General features: G+C 38.9%; 1 protein-coding gene across 1 annotated transcript in view; it reads left to right on the forward strand.

Moving 5' to 3' along the window:
- Positions 1-25,057, forward strand: part of PTPRD (protein tyrosine phosphatase receptor type D) — a 317,656-nt gene that overhangs the window by 79,648 nt on the left and 212,951 nt on the right. Inside the window, exons 3-4 of the mRNA XM_066180841.1 lie at positions 104-249; positions 4,346-4,487. Coding sequence (XP_066036938.1) covers positions 104-249; positions 4,346-4,487 — 288 coding nt within the window. The remainder of the gene's footprint in view (positions 1-103; positions 250-4,345; positions 4,488-25,057) is intronic.

Consider the following 25,057-nt stretch of genomic DNA (forward strand, 5'->3'; position numbering starts at 1 on the left):
AAAGCATTTCCTTCTTTTTAAAATTTGAAATCTTGATGTGACTTTTTAAAAAATTATGTTTAGTGCTTGGATTAATTTGGTTATTTTTTTTTGTTTGTTTCAGTACCACCAAAGTTTACAAGAACTCCCGTTGACCAGACGGGAGTTTCAGGAGGAGTTGCCTCATTCATCTGTCAAGCCACAGGAGATCCAAGACCTAAAATTGTCTGGAACAAAAAAGGAAAGAAAGTCAGCAATCAGAGATTTGAGGTATTAGGTCCATTGTTCTGTTCCTCTGAAAAAAAAAATTTATTCCAACCTTGTTTTTAATAAAGTACACTATGTGTGCTTTATTAACAGTGATTTAGCAAAGTAGAATTGACTATCAGGGATAATTTGGTGGGAATAGCCTTGTGAAGTTTTTAATTTTGAAAACTGGTCAAAACTGAATAGAACCATTAAACAGAAAACTGCTGTTTTCTAAGCTAGCATGGTTGAACTGGGGAGCTCTGTTGTGCCTGTGTTCAGTTTGCTGTCTCATGAAGGAGCTGGTGGGGACATTAGTTGAGTGACTGCTGTCTCCAAAGAGCAAACCACCTCCTTTTGTGGCAAGGTGCATTGAGCAGGTCTAGTCTTTGGCTGCTTCTGCAGCCACAATTCCTTACCCCTGCTGAGGAAAGAGATGAAAGGGTCACAGTAGTTCCTGCTGCTGAAGAGGAAAAGTAAAGCTTACTTGCTTGCTTATGATTATTTTCTTAATAAATTAGGAAAAGGTTTGGAGAAAAATGTTTCACTCCACAACCCCCAGTTAAAGGAAACTGAAAATAATCTGTTGAAAGGATTCTGGTTATTTGGGGGAAATAAGAAAACAAGTGTTATTCCCTCTTGTAGTGGCAAAACTAATTAGTGTCAGATATGGATTGACCTTTAACATGAAGAAAAAACTCAGAAAATGGGGAAAGCTTTTAGAAGAGATACCAAAACTGGCACTAAGATTGTATAATTGTCTCTTAAATGTTTTCAATGTTTTCTCAGAAACAACTGTTCAAAGATTAATGATTTGTATATGAAACAGTTGTGACATGCATTTTATGAGCAAATGATCTAACATATAGTTATTAACAACCGACTGAATATTAAAGTCCTCTATATTAATTTGTATTAGCATTTGTGAAGATTGCTAGTCCTGGCTTTCAGGTTAGATTTTTTTAGAAGAACTGTGTTACTTCTATAAACCAAATTTATTTTCTTGATTTTTGGTTCAATAAATATCTAAAGACATTTGCTCATTAACCATTTTAATTTCTGGCTTGTTTATTTACTACAACGTGAAAAACAAAATCATTAATTTAAATGTTACCTCCTAGTGCCAAAAACTGTTTGCACTTTGCAGAGTATATGCTGAGCTGTAATTGGCTAGAGGGATTTACATGGAAGTTTTTATCATAAATTCTACGAAATTTATCCTCTTCTGTTCACAGACCTTTCACTCAAAGTGAATTCTAAACAGAGAAAGATAGTGCATGTGTATGTTTATTGTGTGTTATTCTGCAATATGTCATGGTTTATTTCCTTAATATATTACTTTCTAGATACCTGTGAACCTGTTTTTAGGGAGTATAAGCAAAAATAAACTTGTCGTATTTCCATAAAAATTACTTGGATGTAATTATAAAAAACACCTTAAAATGTTTTAAAAATGCCTATAGTGGACTGTTGAACAAATGGTATAGCCAAGGAAGATGGAATGTATTTCAGAGAAATAGATAACACTTGCCTAGTGTTTTATAAGTTTTATCATGTCCACTAAGCAGAGCAGTTACAAAGTGTGAGTACTAAATCATTATTTTAAGTAGCTTTTCTTCCTGTTCAAAGTAAGGCCATTAATTCATACCATTGTATTACTAAATAAGAAAAAAACAACAGTAGAAATGAGATTCAAAAAAGACATGTGGAACATTTGGGAAACAAGAAATAGCTGAGATTTTCAGCTGAACCAATAAGAGAGTATTTAGTTTGGTTTCTTTTCTTCTTCTTTCAAATTAATATTTTCGATATTTCTCTGAGTTACTTAATGATGAAAGACACCAAAATGTTTTACCTGGACACCTGTCTTCATATAGTAAATACAGCTGGAAAGGACTCTAGTGGGCCGTCTTATCCACATGCTTTCCCAGGGATGCTGGGGGTTACTTCTTTATAATTTAATAAACTTGGACAGTCTCCTACAGGGTTTCAGGAAACTTGTCATGATTGTTTGTCCCCCATGTGAAACCAGAACTCTTTTTGCTGGAATTTGATGTATGTAGCAGTTGGTTTTTTTCCTCTCTCTTGACTGTTTATATATTTGGAGATTATTGTCATCAAAATTTCTTGCTCAACAGCTAATTCTCCGAACTTATTCAGAATAGCAGTGAAAGCTAGGCATTGCTTCTGAAATTAAAACATACAGTAAGACCTTGAGGGTCTTCCCTATAATTCTTTCAGCTTTTATTTATATTGCAGATGTAGACTCTGAAGGAGGATCCTTTTTTTCTCCTCTTCCTTCAAATTAATTCAAATAATAGGAATTTCAAAAATCTGATTTAAGTTGCTGAGAAGTCCTTCTCAGAGGAACTTTAAAAGGAACAGAAAAGGGAAAAATAAAAATTAAAAATTACATTGTTCTACCCTGTGTGCAAAACTGCTTTTATTAGAAAATCTCTGTCATAAAAGAAATAAAATCTCATTCAGTAGATGGGGAAGAGTTAGGAATTTACTAGCTGTGGTATGCAGGAAAGGGGAGAGCTCATCACATGAAAAATAGATCCCTTTTATGATACATATTTTTGAGACACCAGACTTGAAACTTAATTTCTGCAGTATTTGCCCAATTCAGTCTGCTGTTTTCAGTGTCCGTTCAGATATGTTTATTCAGCATTCAGGTTTAAACAATAGCAATTGCTCTTATTTAAGTACGTCCGTGAGTATTCGGATTCTGTGCTTGCATTTTTTTATCTACAAATTGTTAGTTTGGCTGCTTAAAGACTCTGAAGTTTTTCTCTCCTTCAAAAATGTCCATTTATCAAGAATTCTAGTTATTCCTTGAATTGTGCTAGCATCAGGCAGCTATTTTGTCTTGTCTAGATTTGTTTAAGGCAATGGTTTTACCGAAGCAGCAAGAAAAAGTAGTACATCCTGTGGGCTATCAATCAAATTCAGTATCAAAAAACCCCAGGGTTTTTATCTTACTTTCACCTCTCCCAACACTAAGCAGAAACTGAGCAATTGCTACAAGGAAAATAGTGAGATGCACGGCATATTTACCATAATTTCTAACCCTGGACTTCGTAGCTCTCATATTGTACTCATGTATAGAGCTCTCTTAGGTTGCTTGTGTGAAAATGAGATAGAAAGACACAAACAGATGTGCAGATATATTTTGTGTGTATATATAGACAGATATTAATAATTTTTTAGAGAAAAAAAATCTTGACTGTCCTTTGTTTAGAAGCGCCATTTACCTGATGGTAGTACTGATACCTCTCAGTGATTTTTCAAATTCCTTTTTAAAAAAAGATTATGTAGATTATTGCTATTGCTTAATTTCTAAGGTTTTTCCAGGACTTACAAAGCATTGCAGTATTCACGAATATTTGATGTGATTCTGACTGCAGATCAAGAAGGAAATAAGATCTGTTCAGTGTATTTTCTCATATAAATGTTACTACTTCTTGTGTGAATATTGCCATATTAAAGCTAGATCTTGGAAGTTTAGCCTTATTATTTAGTCTCCTAGATGATCACTTTGTTGGATAAATTTACGTATTTTGTGGGTTAAATACAGAGCTAAACTGAGTCATCCTTTTTGGTTCAGAAATTGCAGACAGTTTTTTAAGTTTGGAGCCAAATGAGTGTGTGCGCTGCACTCTCTGAGTAGAGAGGGAATATAGCTGGCAGCAATTAAAATTAATATAACTGTCATTCGAAGGTAGAGTACTTCAGCTAAGAGAATTGAGATGTATTGGTAGTGAACTTAAGAATAAGAAAGCGTTCAGCCACAGACTTTTTTCTTACAGCCCTTGTTTGCTGGGTTAGGTTTGTTAGTTTGTTTTGTTTTGTTTGTTTGTTTGTTTGTTTGTCTGTCCTGTAGTTCTTGAAGCTATATTAAAGTGGCCACTGAGAACTCACGGAACAGCAAGATATGTTCCAAGTATTACCACTTAAACATTTTCCCATATGATTGGAATTTGTCCTGGTACATAAATTTGAAAAACGAACCTGTCTTTGGTGACTTGAATACCAACAGGCCGCTGTTCATGAACAGATCAGCTGAGGGATAGGTATTTGTAACAACATCTGTGACAGCTTTTGTTTCCTTTTATAGGTAATAGAGTTTGATGATGGATCTGGATCAGTTCTCAGAATACAGCCACTGCGCACACCACGAGATGAAGCTATTTATGAATGTGTGGCTTCCAACAGCGTTGGCGAAATAAGTGTGTCCACCAGACTCACTGTTTTACGTGGTAAGTTCTTCCTAAACAAAACTAAGTCATTTCATGGAACTCAAAATACTACATTGTTGTATTACAGAAAATTCTCTCTGGCAAAGTTAAATTTGGTTCTTTACAGATGGACCTTACAGTAGTCCCCGTGCTGTTCATTATAAACTTTTTAACGTAATACTTGACTACTTTGTTTGTGTCTTTTGACCATAAAATGGTAATGTGAGTATGTAGTGTATGACAGATAAGAGTGAAGAAAAGAAGAAATAAGTGAAACAGGAGTGCCACACACAACAGGTTATTATATCAATTACTGCTCAAGACAACTGCTTTGTGAGTGCATTTGATTCACATTTTAGTGCTGCCCTGGGTACCTTAGCTGTGTTCAATCAGCATTTACACAGAAATTTGTTCAATTGATAGTGACCTTGAAAAGTTGCATGAACAGTTTTTAGATGAGATTAAGCTGCTGCCAGATTTTCCCTGCAAGAAACAATCATAAAAAAGGTGAAAAAGCTTCTTCCACTTCAAATATATGTCACCTGAACGTTATTATTTCAATAAGAAATTTTTGAAAACGGTTATGGAAAAATTTTTTCAACTCTGTCAGGGGTGAGGATATTAATGTACTGCCAAGCCTACTGTCTAGATAATACGCAGGGGAGAAAATACGAGTAGTCAAATGATTTAAATATTTTGTTTTGTCACCTGGAAATGAATAAACACTGGATTTGGTGACACTTCATGAAATACCATACTCTTCAGTTTGCAGGGCTGACTTTATGACTGAAGATTACTGTCTTGTATTTTTATGTTACATGGCATTACAAGGTTTTCAGAATTTCTAGGTGCCTGTTTGTAGGAATTGCAGGTGATTAAACAGCATTACAGAATTTAGGGGAAAATTTGTGGAATGTGTAATTGCAATATATTTTTTTCATGATCCTCTAGCCCAGGCAATATAGGGTGACAAGAAGATTTCTTTTTTTCTCTTATTCTCTGAAGTCGGATTTTTACTAGACAAAAAAAATCTATAATTTTATTAGCTATTTTAATCATTGCAGGCAGTCCTGACATTGACCTTGGAGGCAATTAGCAACACCATGTGCATATTCATCAAATAATAACCCTAAGGACATACAGATACATATCTTTTTCTTAGAGGAAGTCTGATGTAAGCAGACCTTTCCAGTATTTAAAATTCTTACTTTTAATGCCATGATTGTTCATTATATTATCTTTTAAAAATTCTTCCCAGTCTAGCCAATGATAACAGAAAGATTGATAGACTGATGTCTTAACAGCACCTGTTCTTTGCTTCCTAAGATAAAGTTTTGCTTTTATCAACTCATAGGAGCACTTTTTATGTGCAGCTTCCACATTGTTGAAAATTAACATAAAATTACATTTTATATTCCATTAAAAGTTTTGCAAGGAGGAGCAAGGAAAAGCAAAAAAAAGTGAAAACTCAGGTGGAAATAGTATTCTTTGTCTTTGTAGTTTCTTAAGATATATCTACAGAATTACTGGTCATGAAATCTGAATGCATGTGTTTTGAAAGAGAGTGCTCTAAACCAAAGTTCTCATTTTGGCTTTTGCAGAGAAGTAACAGCCCTCATATCTCTCAACCAAGAAGCACAGCAGTTGCAAAAGATAGAGGGGGTGTCTGAGTGTCAAAACTGACTGACTGTACAATGTGGTCTGTTTCTTTACTAGTCCTATTGATTATTAATCGATTTTTTAAAGGCACATGTAGCTTTGCTGCCATTTTTTTTTTTGCTTGATAGTAGGAGCAGTATTAGTGGCTCAGTGCCTACTTCAGGTAACACTAGTATTGCCTCCTGTTTAAAAAGCAGTACATAATGATGTGCATATGCAAATGGCTAATGAACAAACTACTATTGGTTATGAAGTTAAAATTAAAATGAATCTCAATTTTAATTTTTTTTTCATTAAAACCACTGAAATACAAAGATTGAGCATTGTGTCCAACCACAATACATATGGCTTTTGCAACTTCTGAAATATATTTGCCCCAGGAGTAGATTTATGGATTTAATCTGAAACTGGGAACATACAAGAACTCATGAGCATACTGGGACTGTGGATTTAGATAAAGGGGTAATGTCAGAGAAAGCAAGGAGCCTGCAGAGAAACAGGGCATTATTAGGAAGTTTTCGTGGGGTTAAAATTTTAAATTGCTAAAAGTAAAATGGTTTACTGTATTACTTCCCAAGACACAGCATTATTCAGTGCTAAGGGCATTAGCCTGGAAGATAATTCTATTACTGCAAAGCCTCTACTTTGCAAACTTACATAAATCTTTGTACAGTCTGAAACAGTAGCATTGTGGAAAAACACTCCGTTGATGATGCCTTTTTGGGAAAGAGTGCCTCTGCCTCACGTAGCTGCTGTAGGAATAAATATTATAAATATATAATAAATATATATAGGAATATATTTTATAATGTAGGAATATATTTTATAAATTTTATATTCCTATAATGTAAGAATAAATATTACAGATGTGATCAGGAATCAACTAGATTTAATAAACGAAACAGAGTTGAGTGAGTTGGATCTGTGGTTGCTTATGCTTTACTCATCCCTGTAGTATGTATGTGACTCTGGATTGGAAAAGATACCTATATAACTTTCATATGTTTTTCTAATTGTTCTGCAATGGTTCTGTCACAGACATAGCTTGGCATTTGTGCCTCTTGGAAGATGTCACCCAGAGGTGGAAGTCAGATTTTACTCACAATTCAACCCACAAATATTGCAATCCTAATATGGAATGTCAGGGAAATCAGGGTTACTGCAGAAGCAGAAGTGTCTACCTACATTCATTTTGTTAGATTGTTTGTTTCACAAATCCCAGCTTGAGTGCTAAAAATAATTTCCACAGCACAGAGCAGCAACAGTTTTGCTGATATGTCCATGTCTTTACAGCTAAATTTTTCAGTTGTTATGTCTGTGGCCGTGGAGAGTAACTAGTTCCATGTATTACAGATGCTACCATGCTTTGTTAGGTTCCTATACTCTGACCAATTCTTAGTATTGGGCCTCAAAGAGCTAGGAATGTCAATAAATTTTTAGCTTCTAGGTGTTAGAAGTTTACAGTGTGAGAAGGAAAAAGGGCAGAAAAGGCATCTACAGATAATAACATTTCAAGGCCTTACCAGAGACAAAATATTGTATCCTTTTTTCTGTTACTGGAGTAAATCAGGAAACATTCCAATCTACACTTGCACTTAGGCTGAATATTGTGAGAGCCTGGGCCAAGAATGAATGTCTGAGATAATTGGAAACTGCTTTTGGTTTTCTGTATATAAAGAAGTTGGCTGCTTTCCAGGACAGATTCACCCATATGAAAACATTGAATTTGAAGGGAAACAAGGCTTGAAAAGAGAAGTCTGGAAGTTCCATGTTGGAGACAGGCAGACAGGAGGAGTCCATGCTGTTTATTTTGGAGCTCTTTGTTCTGAAAGTTTGTGCTGAGAACTGTAAGAGTGGAAGAGTGCTTTGATTCTTTTATTTATCAGTGCTTAATACGCATGCCTTTCTAGCCGACTGTGTCAATGGTGTCCTGGAGTTCCTTAGGGAGAGCATTGCCAGCAGGTTGAGGCAGGTGATCCTCCCCCTCTACTCAGCTCTGGTGCGGCCATATCTAGAGTTCTGTGTCCAGTTCTGGGCTCCTCGGAAGGAGAGACAAGGAGCTGCTGGAGCAAGTCCAGCAAAGGTCTACAAAGGTGATGAGGGGACTTACGCATCTCTTTTGTGAGGAAAGGGAAATGGTCATGTTTAGCCTGGAGAAGAGATGACTGAGAGGGGGTCTTATCAGTGTCTATAAGTAACTGAAAGGAAAGGGCAGAGAGGATGAGCCAAGCTCTTCTCAGTGGTGCCAAGCAAAAGGACAAGAGGCAGCAGGAAGAAAAACTGATGCACAAGTTCCATCTGAATATGAAGAACTGCTTTAGTGTGGAGGTAACTGTGCACTGCAATAGATTGCCCAGAGAGACTGTGGAGTCCCCTCACAAGGGTTATTCAAGAACTGTCTGGATGCATTCCTGTGCCATGTGCTGTGGGATGACCCTGCTTGAGCAGGGAGGTTTGACCAGATGATCCCACTGTGTTCCCTTTCAATGCCACCTGTTCTGTGATCCATATCAATAAAAAGCAATAAAAAGCAATAAAGTGTAGGATCTTCCTGTACTCCCCAGACATTTGAGATGAAATAGCTTTCCTTTTTGCCATCCAGTCCTTTCGTGTTAAAGCCACCTAAATCTGTTTTTAGGTCTTGCAAATGGTGGGTATCAAACATTTTCCCTAGCTGTAGGACAAGGGTTCTAGTGTCATATACAAGTTCATAAATTTTGTTCAGGAAGGAGGAAATAGGTGCTTCCTTCTAGTAAAGAAACCAGCAACAATTCTATGCATTTAATTTTCAGGAATCCTACTTACCACTTTTTTTAAAAAAATACTGTTATTCCTTTGAAAGGTTTTGTCAGGATGGTGAGAGCATCAAGAAGCCTTAGCTTCAACTGCTTCTGAGGTATATGAGTAAAGCACAGAAGTGTGCAGGCTTTAAGTAAGGATGTAGAGCACAATACATACACTGTAATGTTGCTCCTGTTTGCTCTTCTTTTCTTGTTGTCTGGAAAGTAAAGGGAGAGACTACAACAGGGCATTCATGCAGCAGGCAGTTTGTCTTGACCCATAATTTTCTCTTTTTCTTGTTGGTTATGTTGATACTCTGTGTTACTAAACTACTGACATACAGCATCAGTATATCATTGCATACAGGCAGTATGTAAGCCCCAAAGAAGTAAAATTTCTGTGGGAAGTGCCTAGGGTGGTAATTCCTTTTCATATTATTAGAAACTGATCAATCCAATATCAAGCATTCACTGCTGCATAAAATGAAATCTAAAAAGAAAAAGAAGTATTTACTGTACAGTGTTTCCGTGTCCATTTATACACACAGATATTGAGGTAATTGTGAGAGATTTTTATGAGACTCTTAGAAGTGCACAACATTTCCACATTAAAACAAAAAGAGCAACACCAAAACTAGACAAAAGCAACCAACCAAACGAAAAAGACCCCAAAACGATTCCAAATCAGAGATGATAAATCCAAGGTATTACACTTTTTGTTTCTGCTGCTAGCAATAGATTCAATAATAGAAGCTCATTTTTGTATTTTCACTTTACTTGGTAGTACATTATTTTGAAGTAATCCGTCATCTGGGACAGCTATCTTAGAGGGCATTGAAATTAGACAAATGGAGTGACACAGCTGTAGTGTTGGAAAATGTGCAGTGGAATATCTCTCATTTCTAGACAAATGGGAGGAAGGACTGTACATATTCTGGATATTAGCTGCACAGTAGGAGAAATCTGCTGTGTTCCAGCTGGAACTGTATAAGCATGTACACCAGTGTTTATCTGGAACTCTTTGCTGTTTAGTCACAGTGATTAGCCAGGTGGTTGCTAGTAGGACAGACTTTTGAAAGTGGAATGAAGAGAAATAATGGAACTAAGTAAATACCTATGTGTGAGGTAAATACACTGGAAAGACATTAATCTCAATCATATATTGTATGATAAAACTTTCGAAGAGCCAAAGGAGTATTATTTCCCAAAACTTCATAAACTTTCTGTGGTCATGCTGTGTGTAGCAACTTGTGATGAGAGCTGGCATGTCCATTACAGTCCTATTTTTATTAAGCCTCTTTTTGAAGAGGAACACTGTTGTTCCTGCTGAGAAAATGCTACTTTACAATTTATGCTGTAAAGCCTCTCCTGGGTAGTTGTGCAGGGAGGATTAAGAAATGAAACACAGCTGCTTGAAAATCACACAATAGGATTTTGTGAAACAGTGAAGCAAAAGGAGAGGTAGCCAATACAACTTCAGCTTAAAGAAACCCTTACAAACAGTTGCAGAATGGCATGCAGATTTCTTAGAATGGCTTATGAAATAGTACAGAATTAGAAATATTTATCTGTAATGTTCTAAACTATTTTGAAATATTTTCTTTTGGTATGCAAATATTATTTTTGGAAAATAAATATTAACCTTCCATGTAGTACAGTTTTAAATACTTAATAACTTACTGATCTTCATAAAGATGAGGTGATGACATTTAACTAGGAGCCAGAAAACCATACGAAAGAATAGTGAAATATATGTCTCATATTCCATAGCTGAGTTCAGTAGTGTACTGTGTGTTTAACTTCTGTTAATTGCAAGCATTTACATAGTAGTGGTTTAGGAAGTACTGCACCTAATAAATTTTGTAACAATCAGTAAACATACAAGGGTCTATCAAGGTCTATCTAACATACAAGGGTATTGAGTTCAGCTTTTAGCTATATGCACTTGAGTGTGCTGATTTAATATGTATCTATTTTTGACTTTTATGTAGTTTTTCAAAAAGCTATGTAGTAATAATTTAATATATATGAAAATGATCAAATAGCTGCTATAAGTACTGTAAGAAGTTTCTGGCAAGTGCTTCACTAGTGTTTTTTATGTTTAATACTTTTTTAATATTTCCACTCACGTTTCTATATGCAAAATTTATCAAATACATTTTTTCCAATCAGGAAATGTTTTGGTTCCTTTTTTTTCCTTAGTTTGAATTTTAAAAATATTCCCTTCTCTTGCACACCATTATGTTATAAATGACCTACTAGAGTCATGAATTAGAAGCTAGTCCTGGTTTAGGGCAAATTTGGGAGGGAACTTCCAAAAGAGTCCCACTAGAAAGTAGATTCAAGTGGCCCTTCTCCCTACTGGTTCGGGAAAAGCTTTCCTTCGAGAAAAGTGGGAAAAACTGTTTATTTAACAAACAAATCATTCACAAGCATGAAAAACGAATAATATTAAATGGTAAAACCTCTCACTGTTCTGAAGAGAAGGCAAATTCAGAAAGCCCTTGTCATGGGGTGTAGCTCAGCTCACTCAGTCTCTTATCAGTCCCTCTTGTGCTGGAAAATGCCACATCCTGGACCCTAGTGGGTCGCAGGTGAGCTCTGGTGTTTTTCTGGGTTTTCAGTCCAGAGCAGGCTGATCAGTTCCAAGAAGGAGAAAAGTCACAGTCTGGGGAACTTCCCTGCCTCAGCTAGCAAAAAAAAAAACTAGCTAAAAAGCAAAGGAGAACTCACTCCTGCATGTCCATGCTACAGACAACACAGTCTGGGAGCAGAATGCGGGGGAGCAAGTGCAGTTTCTGAAAACAAACTGTGCTCTTCTTCTCCCCCTCTTTGCTCTCAGAACCAGTCATAAAGGTGCAGAACTTAATATCCAGCATAAACAGACAGTTGGGGATACAAGCATCATAAAGTCACCCTAGGACAATATTAGAAAACTTCTTACAAAAACTAGGTATGTCAGTTTAGAAAATGAGTGAAACAGCAGTCCTACATTTCTTAATTATCATTGTAAATTCCTGTAGTCACAACTTTCAGAGATTAGCTACTTAGGAAAATCTAGAATAGGCTGATGTGAGATCTTTAAAGATGTCATAAGAAGGTATTCATAGATATCAGATTTTTTATGAAATCTGTCCTTTCCTTTTTCCCTACTTTTTTTTTTTTTTTAAAACCAGTGAAATTTAATTCAGCTCTTTGTTATCCTGCATATTCTTTTAAGATGATTGATTGCTCAGTTGTATTTGCTTAATCAACATACATGGAGAAAGTTTTCCTGCTGCCAGTTACAACCTATCATGTGTTTGCAAAGGTTTATTTTACTTACTTCTAGTTCTCAGTGAATTTCACATGTCACTGAGTTTCAGCCAGCCAAATTTCTGTTTTACATAAAATGCTGTTAAGTTATCCTGTTCAGTTTCACATATTTGTGCATAGGATTAATTTTATTTTATGAAATACTGTCAGTAGTAGAAAATCAATTATGCCATGCGTTTTTATGGCAATATGATGTTCCTGAGAGACAAACATTGGCTTCAGATCAGTAATATGGCTAGACTATATTGTATTTGTACTTTTTGTGTATATCCAAGAAAGAAAATAAACTTATGGATGATAGTTCATAAAAAGATGTCTCACAGTTGTGATCTAAGAAGAGAAACTGAAATAAAGCTGGACAAAAGCAGGGCAGCTCTGTTTAGCTTGAAAGAATTCTTCATTGACAGTTTTGGCTAAGAATGTACACCTGTTAAATACTTCCAGACAACAGCTAAGTGACTAATTTTAGCTTCACCCCCCTTTAGGTATTCCCATTCTTCTATATAATGACTGCGTATGGAGTTATAGACATTTTTCATAGCCACAGTGAGCTGATTGCTTGTAAAATGCAAATTAAGCCATGTTGAGCAGATGAATTTTAAAACATATTTGTTTTATAGTTTTTTTCCTCCACTCATTGATACCTATGATGATTCAATCCTTTTTCACAGATGGTCATCCTTACATTATCAGAAATCTCTCAGAAACAAATGACAGTAAGAACAATGGAAAAGGAAATAATAGGGAGAGGAGTAGTATTTCTCCTGCCAGTAGAATCAGTATTACGTTATGTAAGATCAGAACTAAAACATGAAATATCTGAAAAGCCATGACCTGCTATATACAATAAGGACCCAATTCGATCTGTTTCTTTAAAGACCCAGATAGAAGCAGCATACAGATGTGATAATAAAAATTATCTTAACAAGAAATGGTGGAGCATTACTATGTATAAAACTGTTAGCTGTTCTGAACAAGGAAAGTGGTGTGGGGGGAGGAGTATACTTCTGTGCTATAATTTTGATACTTTTTAGTACTACATGTCTATTTTTAATACATATAAAATTTAATTTTTTCTATTTTCTTCCTGGATGTAATATAGTTCAATTTAAATAAAACTGTCATTCAAATTTGCTTTGTGGTTCTTTTTATCTACTTAGAAAATGGTGGGCCATTTGTGTTTTTTAATTAGTTAATAGAAAAAGTGCAAAATATTTTTTCATACACCAATAATTCTTAGAATACAGTCACTTTTCCTGGGTTTAGTCATTATGCATGGATTTAAGGCCTTTGGCCTTGTGTAGAGTGCTCTTGGCTCACTATCAGTTGTTGAGATTGTGCAGGTTTTCATTGTTCAGTGGCTTAAACTCACTGTCTCAAGTGAAGCCAATGGAATAATGAAATTCAATGCAATTAATAAAATGCCATATTTCCTGTTATTTGTATAATCTGTGGCCTCAAATTTGGATGCATTTTATAAATCTGTACGTCTACTCACTTAACAAACTCTTGTGATATTAATTAGCAATGTAATTGTTAAAGTTGCACAACACGAAAGCAAAATTGACAAAAGAATTCTAGGGATTTTTTTTTCATGTCATTATTTCATATTGATTTTAAAAAGTAATGTAATTCTTGGGATTTTCTGTTTAAGGAGATGATATGATGATTAGTTGCTCAAACCCTGGCACTGTCATCGTATCCGTAAGGAACCCAGCAGTATTAGCCACTTGATAGTTTCAATTTAATTGTTATCACAGCAAATCTTCATATGAGATGTCTAATACAGAATAAGAAAACCAAGCCAATTACCAGAAAAATGGATATATTCATATATTAGGCTTGTCTTCATTTTTCCAGGCTAGCTGTTTCTGTGAACATTCATGTCTTATCAAGTGTACCATTAGGGTGACAGAAATGTTTGCTGAAATGTAGGATGTGTTTAACACTAGTGTACTGAGGTGACAGTAAGATTAAATACATTTTAATGTAATGAGTGCTAATCTTAAAATACAGAAAAAGCCCAGTAAGAATGCTTTTCACATGTATGTGAAAAAGTAGTTTAGAAATTAGAGAAAGCTTATGTAATACTTCAGCTTGCTTAGCCTGGCGATAGGTTAGTATTTATTAAAATAGTATTTATTAAGGTAATTCCTAAGTTTTCAGGATTTGACATAAGAAACAAAAACTAAAATGAAGAACACATACTAAAATATTGAAAATATTTTTGGCAAACATACAGACATCAAAAGGAAGATGAAATTCAATAGACCTTGACAAAACAAAAATACACTCTTTATTAGGACTAGAAATGAAACAGTTCTGAAGCAGTGCCTTTCAGTTGATTCCACACAGGAAAGGAGGCTTTGTTGCATTAGTGTGGCAGGAGATTGAAAGAACTGTGATTTAAGTGGCTCAACTGGGAGGGAAAAACTTATGAACACTCTAAGGCTTAGACAGGATATAAAATCCTGGTATAATATATATAACTTTAAGTATTTTCAGTGCTCACATTAAACTGATGTAGAGTGCTGCTCCTGGCTTACTAATGTTCTATTTAATTTCACAGCAAGATGCATTGAGTAACATCTTGCTCCTAGGTCAGTAATAAATGAAATTTCTTCACTTAAAAATGAATAAGATGTGCAAATTTGCATCTTATGTCCGTAGTGATTTAAACTATTCTTTTAAAATGATTTACTGTTACAAAGAATCTACTATGAGTTTAGATGTTAGATAGTAACAGTATCATTCTAGCACTTTTGTGTATATTGAATGCATCTTGTGACCTACAGTGTTAGTGCATGCTTAATATGACAACAGCAAAACAGAATAATGAGGTAATTCTTCAATTGGAAACACTTCAGTAAGCTTTTCAGTCAAATACAGTCAAAAAGCACTGATTAGAGCCAGGTGTTTCATTAGGCCTTCAGTGCACCTGAATCTTAGCTTGTGACACTGGTCTTTTGTGAAATTTATGTATTTCAGGGTATATTAATAATGAATATATGAACTGCTGTTATTAACTGAATTATTTTTATTATCATTACTCCATGACCCCTTTGCATAATCTACCAAAGGTCTTGGGAGTCTGAGAAGGACCCTGCTGACCGGAAACTAGCCAATATTATTCAATTTACATGAATGTTGTGCAGGAAGACACAGGAAACTACAAATATGATAGCTCTAGCCTCAGTTTCTGGAGAAGATTGTACTGTGTGCTTCTGAAAGACATTTAAAAAACAAGCAATGTTAGTTCACCAGGTGATTCAGAAAGGTGCTGTTTACCTAATTGACATCCATCTATGATATCCTCCAAGGGGGTAAAGGGGAGGTGGTGAATGGGGCTTTTCTGGATTTTAGTAAGGCTGTCCCTCACAACACCCTTCTGGAAAAAGTTTTCCAGTTGTGGGATGAGAAGGTGTGGGTGAAGAATTGGCTGAATGTAAGAGCTGAAAGGATTGTGATGAGTGGGGCTATGTCTTACTGGCAGCCACATACCAGGGGTGTTCCTCAGGGGTCAGTTTTAGGGTCAGTCCTGTTCAAAATATTTATTCCTTACCTGCATGTAGGAGAATGCACCATTTTGTATCAGAAGGTTTGCTGATGGTACAAAACTGGGAGGTGCTGTTGACTCTTGCAGAGTGATCTTGCAGACTTTTCTAGATGGACTAAAACACTAGACAAAGGTTAATGAGGTAAAATTTAGGTTCAAATGCCAAATTCTTACCTAGAGCACAAGATCACATCTGGGGAGGAGTGACTGAATAGCAGCTTTTTCAGAAAGGGATCTGGGGCTGTTGATTGACATTAAGCTCCATGTTGAGTCAACCCTGCCAGCCAGGAGGGCAGACTGCATCCTGGGGTACATGAGACACAGCATCACCAGCCAGTCCAAAGAGGTGACTGGTGCTCCATGGTGCTCCCCCGAGTCCTCAGTCCAGAGAGATTTTAACAGTTCCAAGGGAAGACGAAAAAAAAGAGGGGAAAAAAAAGAAAAAAAAAAAAAAAAACCAAAAAAACCCCTAAAAACCACACAAAAACACACACACACACACACACACACACACAAAAAAAAAAAAAAAAAAAAAAAAAAAAAAAAAAAAAACAAGAGGAGAGGAAAAAGAAGTGAAGCTTCTCCTCCTCTGCTAGCTACTTCCTAACTAGCTAACTAACTACTGAAGAAGAGAAAAAATCTCTCCGTCCCTCACCATGTGTTGCTGAATCCAACTCTCAAGGCCAACCGGTGGAGGAAAGTTTCTGAAAACAAACTGTGCGCCTCTCCCTTCCCCCTGCTCACAGACCCAACACCAAAGTCCCACGGTATTCAGCATTAGTGTGGCCTCACCCTGAGTGCTGGCTGCAGTGCTGGGCCCCACAATTTATAAAAGATATTAAGGTCCTTGAATGTTTTTAGAGCAGGGCAGCAAATCTGGGGAAAGGACTTGAAGCTGTCTGAGGAGCAGCTAAGCACTTAGGGCTGCCATAGATTAAAGAAAAGGAGGCTAAGATCTTACTGCTCTCTGCAGCTTCCCAAGGTGAGGAAGAAAGAGAGAGATGCTGATGTATCTCTAATATCTAGTGGTAAGGTGCTTGGAACAGTTCTAAGGGGCATCAAGGGAGATGCAGGCTGAACCTGAACCTCAGAAAGTATTTCTTAAACAAGATAGTGGAACAGGCCTCCTAGAGGGGGGCTTTAACCCTGTCAGTGTTTATGAGGCATTTGGAAAATGCTGTTAATACTTGCTTTAGCTTTCAGTCAGCCCTGAAGTGGTTGGGCAGTTGGGTCACTGGAGATAACTTCCAAATGAAATACTATTTTCTATTCTTAATTTAAATATTTACATATTATATTAAATGATAATCAGTATTCTTTCTTTGACATTAATTAGAACAAAGATTATTTAAAGAGAAATGCTAAAAATTTTAACTTCAAAAATCACTTAGTTTTCAATCAGCACAAGTTCTTACTCTGAACATAAAATCATCTTGTTCTTTCTATGCTTATTCATATTCCCAGCCTTTCAAAAAAAGCTGTATTGGAACGTGATAGCCATATTTTTGTATTCTTTCTAACTTGAGTAAGTACTGTTCTTCATTACAGTGAATATTCTTGTAAAGGAAGCCATTTTTTATGATCACTGCTAAGAATGGCAGTTAAAAGTACATTTTTTTAAATAACTTGAAATTCTGTGTGCCTAGCTTAGTACCAAGCTCAAAAGCTCATCTTAGCTCCCATATATTCCATTGTTTCACCTGTTGCACTGACATGTTTTCACTAGGCCTGTAATTTATTTTCATAAAAAATATCATCTTAAATGGCATTATCAGCCTAGCTGCTAAGATAAACAAATCTGTATAGACAACCTCTATCATAATGTTCACACAGAGATTTATTTGGGTTTTGGCTGTATAGATAAGGAAGTAGGCTATCTGGGAAACCCTCTTCATTATACCTGCAGCAAAATGACTTTCAAAGAAAGTGAATTAAGAGGCTGAGAAGTTGCCAGGTCTTTTTTTTTTTGCAAAAAGCTACTGTCACTTGGAACTTGATTTATGGCAAGAAGATCAAGCCAAGTGCACAGAAGCCATTAGTAAGCCCAAAAGCAATCATTTTTTTGTTGTGCTGTGTTACATATAGCAGACAGAGGTTTGAACTGAGAATATGTTCAAGTCAGTGAAAAAATGGTCTTCTTTGCTGGACTGCAGATCAGGCAAAACTTGAGTTTGGTCATTAGTTGCAAAATGTCAAAACCACAAAATGCATGCAGAAAAATTCTAATTTCATTAACATTTTTCAGACCTGGAAACCTAAATTTAATCTTACTGGTAGTTCCTGTGATGGTACCAAGTGCTTCTTGTTGCTAAGGATACTTACATACATCAAAAAACTGCCTGGTGGGGTGTTTTTTGTTTCAGTCCTGAGACATAAGGGTGAGAAGAGAGTGATATTTGCTGTTTAATGAGTTGTCTAAACTTAAATGACTGTATAAGTAGATATTCTTAAATGTGGCCTCATTTTCACATAAACGTACCATTCTGAATGTACCGTTTGGTTCCAGCAAGATCCTCCAGGATCTTTACAGTTCCGGAATCTACATGCTTTTGGTGCTAATAGTACATGATAACTCATAAGAGAGTATTTAAAAATACAGATTAATTTTTATAATTCATAATACGTACATTTGAAACTGCTCCCCTTATGAAAAAGTAGGAAGCTATGCATGTGGTGTGTACTGCAGTTCGTTTCTTATGAGTGAGTCAGATAAACAAGGGTATATTTCAGATATTTGTCATGTGTGTCATTTATTCACAGAATCAGAGAATGTGCTGAGTTGAAAGGAACCCATCAGGACCACAGAGTCCAATTTTGGCCCTGCACGGGACAGCCCCAGGAGTCACACCATGTGCCTGAGAGCACTTTTTGAACTCTATCAGGCTGGGTGCTGCAACCACTTCCCTGGGGAGCCTGTTCCAGTGCCCAACCACCCTCTGGGTGAAAATTCCTGATCTCCAATTAAACTTGCTCTGATACAACTCCAGGCCATTCCCTGTTTCTGTCACTGATCACCACAGAGAGGAGATCAGTGCCTGCCCTCCTCTTCCCCTTATAAGGATGTTTCAGGCTGCAGTGAAGTCTTAGCTGTGAGACTTCAGCCACCCTTGTAAAACTTCCTCTCCAGACCCTTTACCATCCTTGTGGTCCATGCTAATAGTTTAACATTTTCATATATTATGTTGCCCAAAGCTGCCCCAGCACTTGAGGTGAGGCTGCCCCAGCTCAGAGCAGAGGAGGAGAGTCCCCTCCCTTGCTTGGCTGCTGATGCTGTGCCTGATGCCCGAAGGACAGGGTTTGCCCTCCTGGCTGCCAGGGCACTGCTGGGTCATGTTCAACTTTCTGTTGACTGGGTTATCCAGCTCTCTTTCCACAGTGCTGCTCTCCAGCTTCTCATTCCCTAGTCAGGGTTGTCCTGTCCCAGATGCAGAATCTGTAACTTTCCATTTTTCAACTTCATATGGTTGGTGATGGCTCATCTCTCTCATTTGTGGAGATCTTTCTGCAGGGCCTCTCTGCACTCAAGGGAGTCGACTGCTGCTCTCACTTTAGTGGTGTTGGCAAACTTAATTAGTATTCCTTCCAGTCCTGCATCTGATGCCATTTTGGTTTTTTACCTTTTTGTTTTAATATATTATCTGTATTCTTTACACATATATTTGGAGCTTTGTAGCTTCTTATTGTAGCCTAACTTCAACATTTTCCTAGGCAGAAAGACAAAACATGTTCCACAACCCCCATCTTATCTTGGTTCTCCTTTGAAACCACGGCCATCAAACAGCTCTTCAGACATGTTTTCATCAACAAGGTTCAGTCCCATCTGAGGGGTGAGAATTTAGAAGGGGCTTGGACTGGTTGGAATTACATCACCACTTCTGCTCCTAATTGGTGCTTTTTTGTTAAGTAAGCTAATTTACCAAACTTAGAAAACTGTATGCACCCGTGTGGGGAGTGAGCTTTTGTGGACATTTTTCCATAACTACCTTTGGAGGCCTTCAATAAAGATCCACTTTTTATATTAATCACTGTACTAATATTATCTCAGAATTGTGTCGTTTCATTTCTAGGTTGGAAAAGGCATCACATCCAAGTAATTTATGAAAATGTTGAAGAACTGGGCCAAGGATGGAACCCTGTGGAGCCCCAGTAGTGACAGGTCCCCCAGGCTGATGTCACCCCATTCCCTGTATCCCCTTGTGCCTGACCCATAAGCTACTTGCTCGCTCATCACATGATGTGTGTACTCACCTGTGGGTGGCATATTCTGTCCAGAAGGATCTCATGAGAGACAGCATCTAAAGTTTTGCTGAAGTTCAAAAAAGGTTACAGCAACTGGCTTTCCTAGATCAACTAGGTGTGTTACCCTGTCATAGAAGGTCAGATTTGACATGCAGAACTTCCCCTCATGAAGCCATGTTGGCTGTGACTGATGACTTTGTTGTCCTCCAGGTGTTTTTTCACTATCTCCCAGAATAGTCTCCATGATCTTACTGGACACTGAAGTAAGATTGACAGGTCTGTAGTTACTTTCTTTGTGAGGGCATCCTTCCACTGAATATCAGGACAACATTTCACCAGTTTCCAGTCAACTGGAACCTCTCCAGATTTCCAAGACTACTCAGAAATCACTGAGAGAGGCTTTGTGATGACCTCAGCTCCTTGACTCTTGGATTAATCCCATCAGACCTCATAGATTTATAGGGATCCAGCTCAAGCAGCAGATCCCACACAAGTTCAGGATTAACTGGGATTTTGTCATTCTTGGAATCATGGTCTTCCAGTGTAGGAAGTGTTAAAATTAGGCCAAAGAATTCATTAAACACCTCGGACTTGTCTGTGTGTATGAGGAGACCACCCTCATCCTGTAATGGGCCAGTGTTATTCGTGCACGGCTTTTTGCCATCAATGTGTTTGAACAAAACCCTCTTTTTATTGCTCCCACTATTCTGTCCAGTTTCAGCTCCAGTTGAGCTTTGGTTGTACAACTTTTTCTCCCTACTGCGGTGAGCAGCATTTCTGCATTCTTACTGTGTCACCTGACCTTGCTTCCACTGGGCACACACTTGCCTTTGTCTCCTTATTTCCAAAAGATCTATGTTCAGCTAAGCTGGCCTTCTGCCTCACCTGCTTGGCTTCCATTATTTGGGAATTGCCTGCTCCTGTGCCTCTAGGAGGTGATGGTTTAAAAATGACCAGCACTGATGGACCCCAGCACCTGGAAAAAGGATTTTCCCAGGTGAATTTACTCACTAATTCCCTGCGCATCTTGAACTCTGCACTCCTCATGTCTCAGGTTGAGGTTTTACTGGCACTTTTCCTCCTGTAAAAAGAGATTTTAAACTTGATTGCTTGGTGATCACTGTGGCCAATATGGCTGCCAGCCTCCACTTTGCTTGCAAGATCCTTTCTGTTGACAAGCAGCAGATCATGGGGGGGCATCTTTCTGAGCTGGCTCCCTTAGGACTTGTTCCATAAAGTTGTCATCCAGGTTTTTGAGGAATCTTCTGTCCTGGGTTGTACCAGCTGTGTGATGCTACCGTTTGATTTCTGGCAAGCTGAATCCCCCGGGATGTCAAGAGCAGTTGACCCAGAAGTATCCCTTCATTCCTCAAAGAAGTGATTTATTTGCATTATCATCCTGGCTAGGAGAGCTATAGCAGACTCCCAAGATGACGTCTGAATTAATTTTTTGCCCCTTGATTCTTACCCAGAGACTCTCAATTGTGCCATTGCTAACTATGAGCTCCATACATTCCCTTCTGTGATGTACAGTGCCACCCCTCCACCTCTTCATCCTGAAGAGGGATGTAACTATCCAACAGGGCACTCCAGTCACAGATCTCCTCCCACCATGTTTCACTTATGCCAGTGATGTCAAATCTCTGGGGCTGGGGCAAGCTCATCTTGTTTGTTCCTCATGCTGTGTGCATTAGTGTAGAAGTATCTCAGGTGTAGCTAATACCTCCTGAAGCTGCTGCAAGGATCCAATTAGTGCTTGTTCCCATAAGTTTTGTCGCACCATCCCATTGTTCATTGCTAGCAGGGCTGATCTAGTCGCATACCAAGCTGGTTGAATTCTCTATCAACAAGCTGCACTAGCTCCTCTTTAGTGGAGTTCTAGTCTATTAGAACTCATTTTCCCCTCTGAGAAGGGTGCATCCCATCAGGTGTCAGTAGATCAGGTGTTAAATAGATCATCTCATGGTTAAAAATCAGAAAAAAAAATCCCAATTTTTTTCTGATTACACAAGCCTCAGCATTGACCTGATGGATTTGCCTATTCCTATCAATATTATTCCTTGTTACCAGAAGGATTGTGGAACTCACTGTGATACTGATCGTTCGACCAGTCATCCAAACAGCTAGACAGATGAGCAGAGACAGTGTCACTAGACCAAGTGCTTTGACCACAACAACGCCAGGCAGCATTACCAACTTGAGGCAGAGTGACAGAGTGACTGAAGAGCTGCCCTGGCAGAAAAGGACTTGGGGGAAGAGAAGGCTCGGGGGGGACCTTACCACTGTCTACAACACCCTGAAAGGAGTGTGTAGCCAGCTGAGGTTTGGTCTCTTCCCTGGGGCAATCAGCAATAGGACAAGAGAACAGAGTCTTAAGTTGTGCCCAGGGAGGTTAAGGTTGGACATGGGAAAGAAATCCTTCACAGCAAGGGTGATTAGATCTCAGAGTGGGCTGCCCAGAAAGGTCACTGTAGTGGTTTGAAAGCAAAACAAATGAGAGGCTCCAAGTCAGAGATACAATTTAATAGGAAAAAAAAGGAAAGAAAGTAAAATAAAATAGATGCAATAATACAAAAGACCACTGACAGAGAATACAACCTGAGTGGAATGATGGAAGCAGTCCAGATGAGGTGGTCTTCCTGAAGCAGTGATCCTGTAGAAAGGTCTGGTAGCTCGGGTCTTCTGGGAATCCAGTGGGTAAGCGCCCCTCTGGTGTTCAGAGTCTCAGCTTATATCCAGGCTGGAATGCTTGGTTCCTCCTTCAGGGCAGAGCATCTCACAATGGGATGGTGAGTCATGTGATAAGGCCTGATGGGCCCATTAACAGGAGGTAGTCCAGGAGGGGGTTATCTGTGAGCTGTGTAGCAAAGGTGCTGATGGGCCCATTAACAGAAGATAAGCCAGAGTGGGGGAGGCAGGGAGCACTGCCTCACCTGGTTTCAAGAGTTCATGAAGATGGTGATAGAATATACTTTAACCCAGGACATTACCCACCCCTTATTCTATTACCATCTACATCATCCCAAATCAATACCTTCCTTAAACTACACACACACATATATATATAATGAAAACCTACACACAGTTCTCACTTAAAGTCAGGTCTCCTTGTGGTACACAGTGGGTTTCCCCATCCTTTTGCATCACCCACCAAGTGTAACCAGGTCCTTGAGCAAGACAACCCCACGGATGGGTTTGCCTGTGCCCGAGGTGGGATTAATCGAAACAGTCTTTCCTAACATACCTCTCATGTGTACCACAGGGACCCCATCTCCATCCACTGTGTGCAAGGATTCAGATTGGGCAGGACCTGCTCGATTGATGGACCCTCGGGTATTGACCATTCAGGTGGCTTTTGCTAAGTTCAGTTCTTAATTTTTGAAGGTCCTTCTGCCAAGTGCCTTAAGGGTAGTTTTAAGCAGTCCATTGCAGCGTTCCACTTTCCTGGCAGCTGGTGCATGGTATGGGATATGGTATATCCATTCGATTCCGTGTTCTCTGGCCCAAGTGCTTATGAGGCCATTCTTGAAATGAGTCCCGTTGTCTGACTCAGTTCTCTCAGGGGTGCCATGTCTCCACAGGACCTGCTTTTCCAGGCCCAAGATGGTGTTTTGGGCAGTAGCATGAGGCACAGGGTAGGTCTCCAGCCATCCAGTGGTTGCTTCCACCATGATGAGCACGTAGCGCTTGCCTTGGTGGGTTTGGGGAAGGGTGATGTAGTCAATTTGCCAGGCTTCCCCATACCTATACTTTGACCATCGTCCGCCATACCACAGAGGCTTCACTCGCTTGGCCTGTTTGATTGCAGCACAGGTCTCGCAGTCATGGATATCCTGGGAGATGCTGTCCATAGTAATGTCTACCCCTCGGTCATGAGCCAATCGATACGTTGCATCTCTCCCTTGATGATCAGAGGCATCATGAGCTTAACGAGCTAGGAATAATTCTCCTTTGTGCTGCCAGTCTAGATCAACCTGAGATACTTTCACCTTGGCAGCTCGATCCACCTGCTCGTTGTTGTGATGTTCTTCATTAGCCCGACTCTTGGGTACGTGCACATCCACGTGTCAAACCTTCACGGTCAGCCTTTCTACTCGGGTGGCGATGTCCTGCCAAATCTCAGCAGCCCAGATGGGTTTCTTTTTGCGCTGCCAGTTGGCCTTTCTCCAGCGGTCCAGCCATCCCCACAGAGCATTAGCTACCATCCATGAGTCAGTGTAGAGATAGAGCCTCGGCCACTTCTCTCGTTCAGCAATATCCAAAGCCAGCTGGACAGCTTTAAGCTCTGCGACCTGACTCGATCCACCTTCTCTCTCGATAGCCTGTGCAACTCGTCGTGTGGGGCTCCATACAGCAGCTTTCCATTTCCAGTTAGCACCTACAATTCGGCAGGAACCGTCGGTGAAAAGGGCATATTGTCTCTCACTCTCCGGTAGCTCGTTGTATGGTAGGGCTTCCTTGGCCCGTGTCACTTGCTCCGCCTCTTCTTCAGAGGATAATCTAAAGGTCTCACTTTCAGGCCAGTTTGTTATAATTTCTAGAATCCCAGGGCGATTCAGGTTTCCAGTACGGGCGCGCTGCGTGATCAGGGCGATCCATTTGCTCCACGTGGTGTCGGTGGTGTGATGTGTGGTAGGAACCTTTCTTTTGAACATCCACCCCAGCACCACCGGTAGTCGAGGTGCCAGAAGCAGCTGTGCTTCAGTACCAATCACCTCTGAGGTGGCTTGGACTCCTTCATAGGCGGCTAAGATTTCCTTCTCTGTGGGAGTGTAGTTGGCTTCGGATCCTCTGTAGCTTCGGCTCCAGAATCCCAGTGGTCGTCCCTGAGTCTCACTCGGCACCTTTTGCCAAAGGCTCCATGACAGACCATGGCTCCCGGCTGCAGAGTAAAGCACATTCTTCACCTCTGATCCCGTCCTGACTGGGCCAAGGGCTACTGCATGAGCGATTTCCTGCTTGATCTGGGTGAAAGCTTGCTGCTGTTCTGGGCCCCAGTGGAAATCGTTCTTCTTGCGGGTAACCAGGTAGAGAGGGCTCAC

The sequence above is a fragment of the Chamaea fasciata genome, unplaced genomic scaffold (genome assembly GCF_029207755.1).
Source record: "Chamaea fasciata isolate MVZ Bird 193981 ecotype frontalis unplaced genomic scaffold, bChaFas1.0.hap1 SCAF_4, whole genome shotgun sequence".
In the NCBI taxonomy this organism is placed as follows: domain Eukaryota; kingdom Metazoa; phylum Chordata; class Aves; order Passeriformes; family Sylviidae; genus Chamaea; species Chamaea fasciata.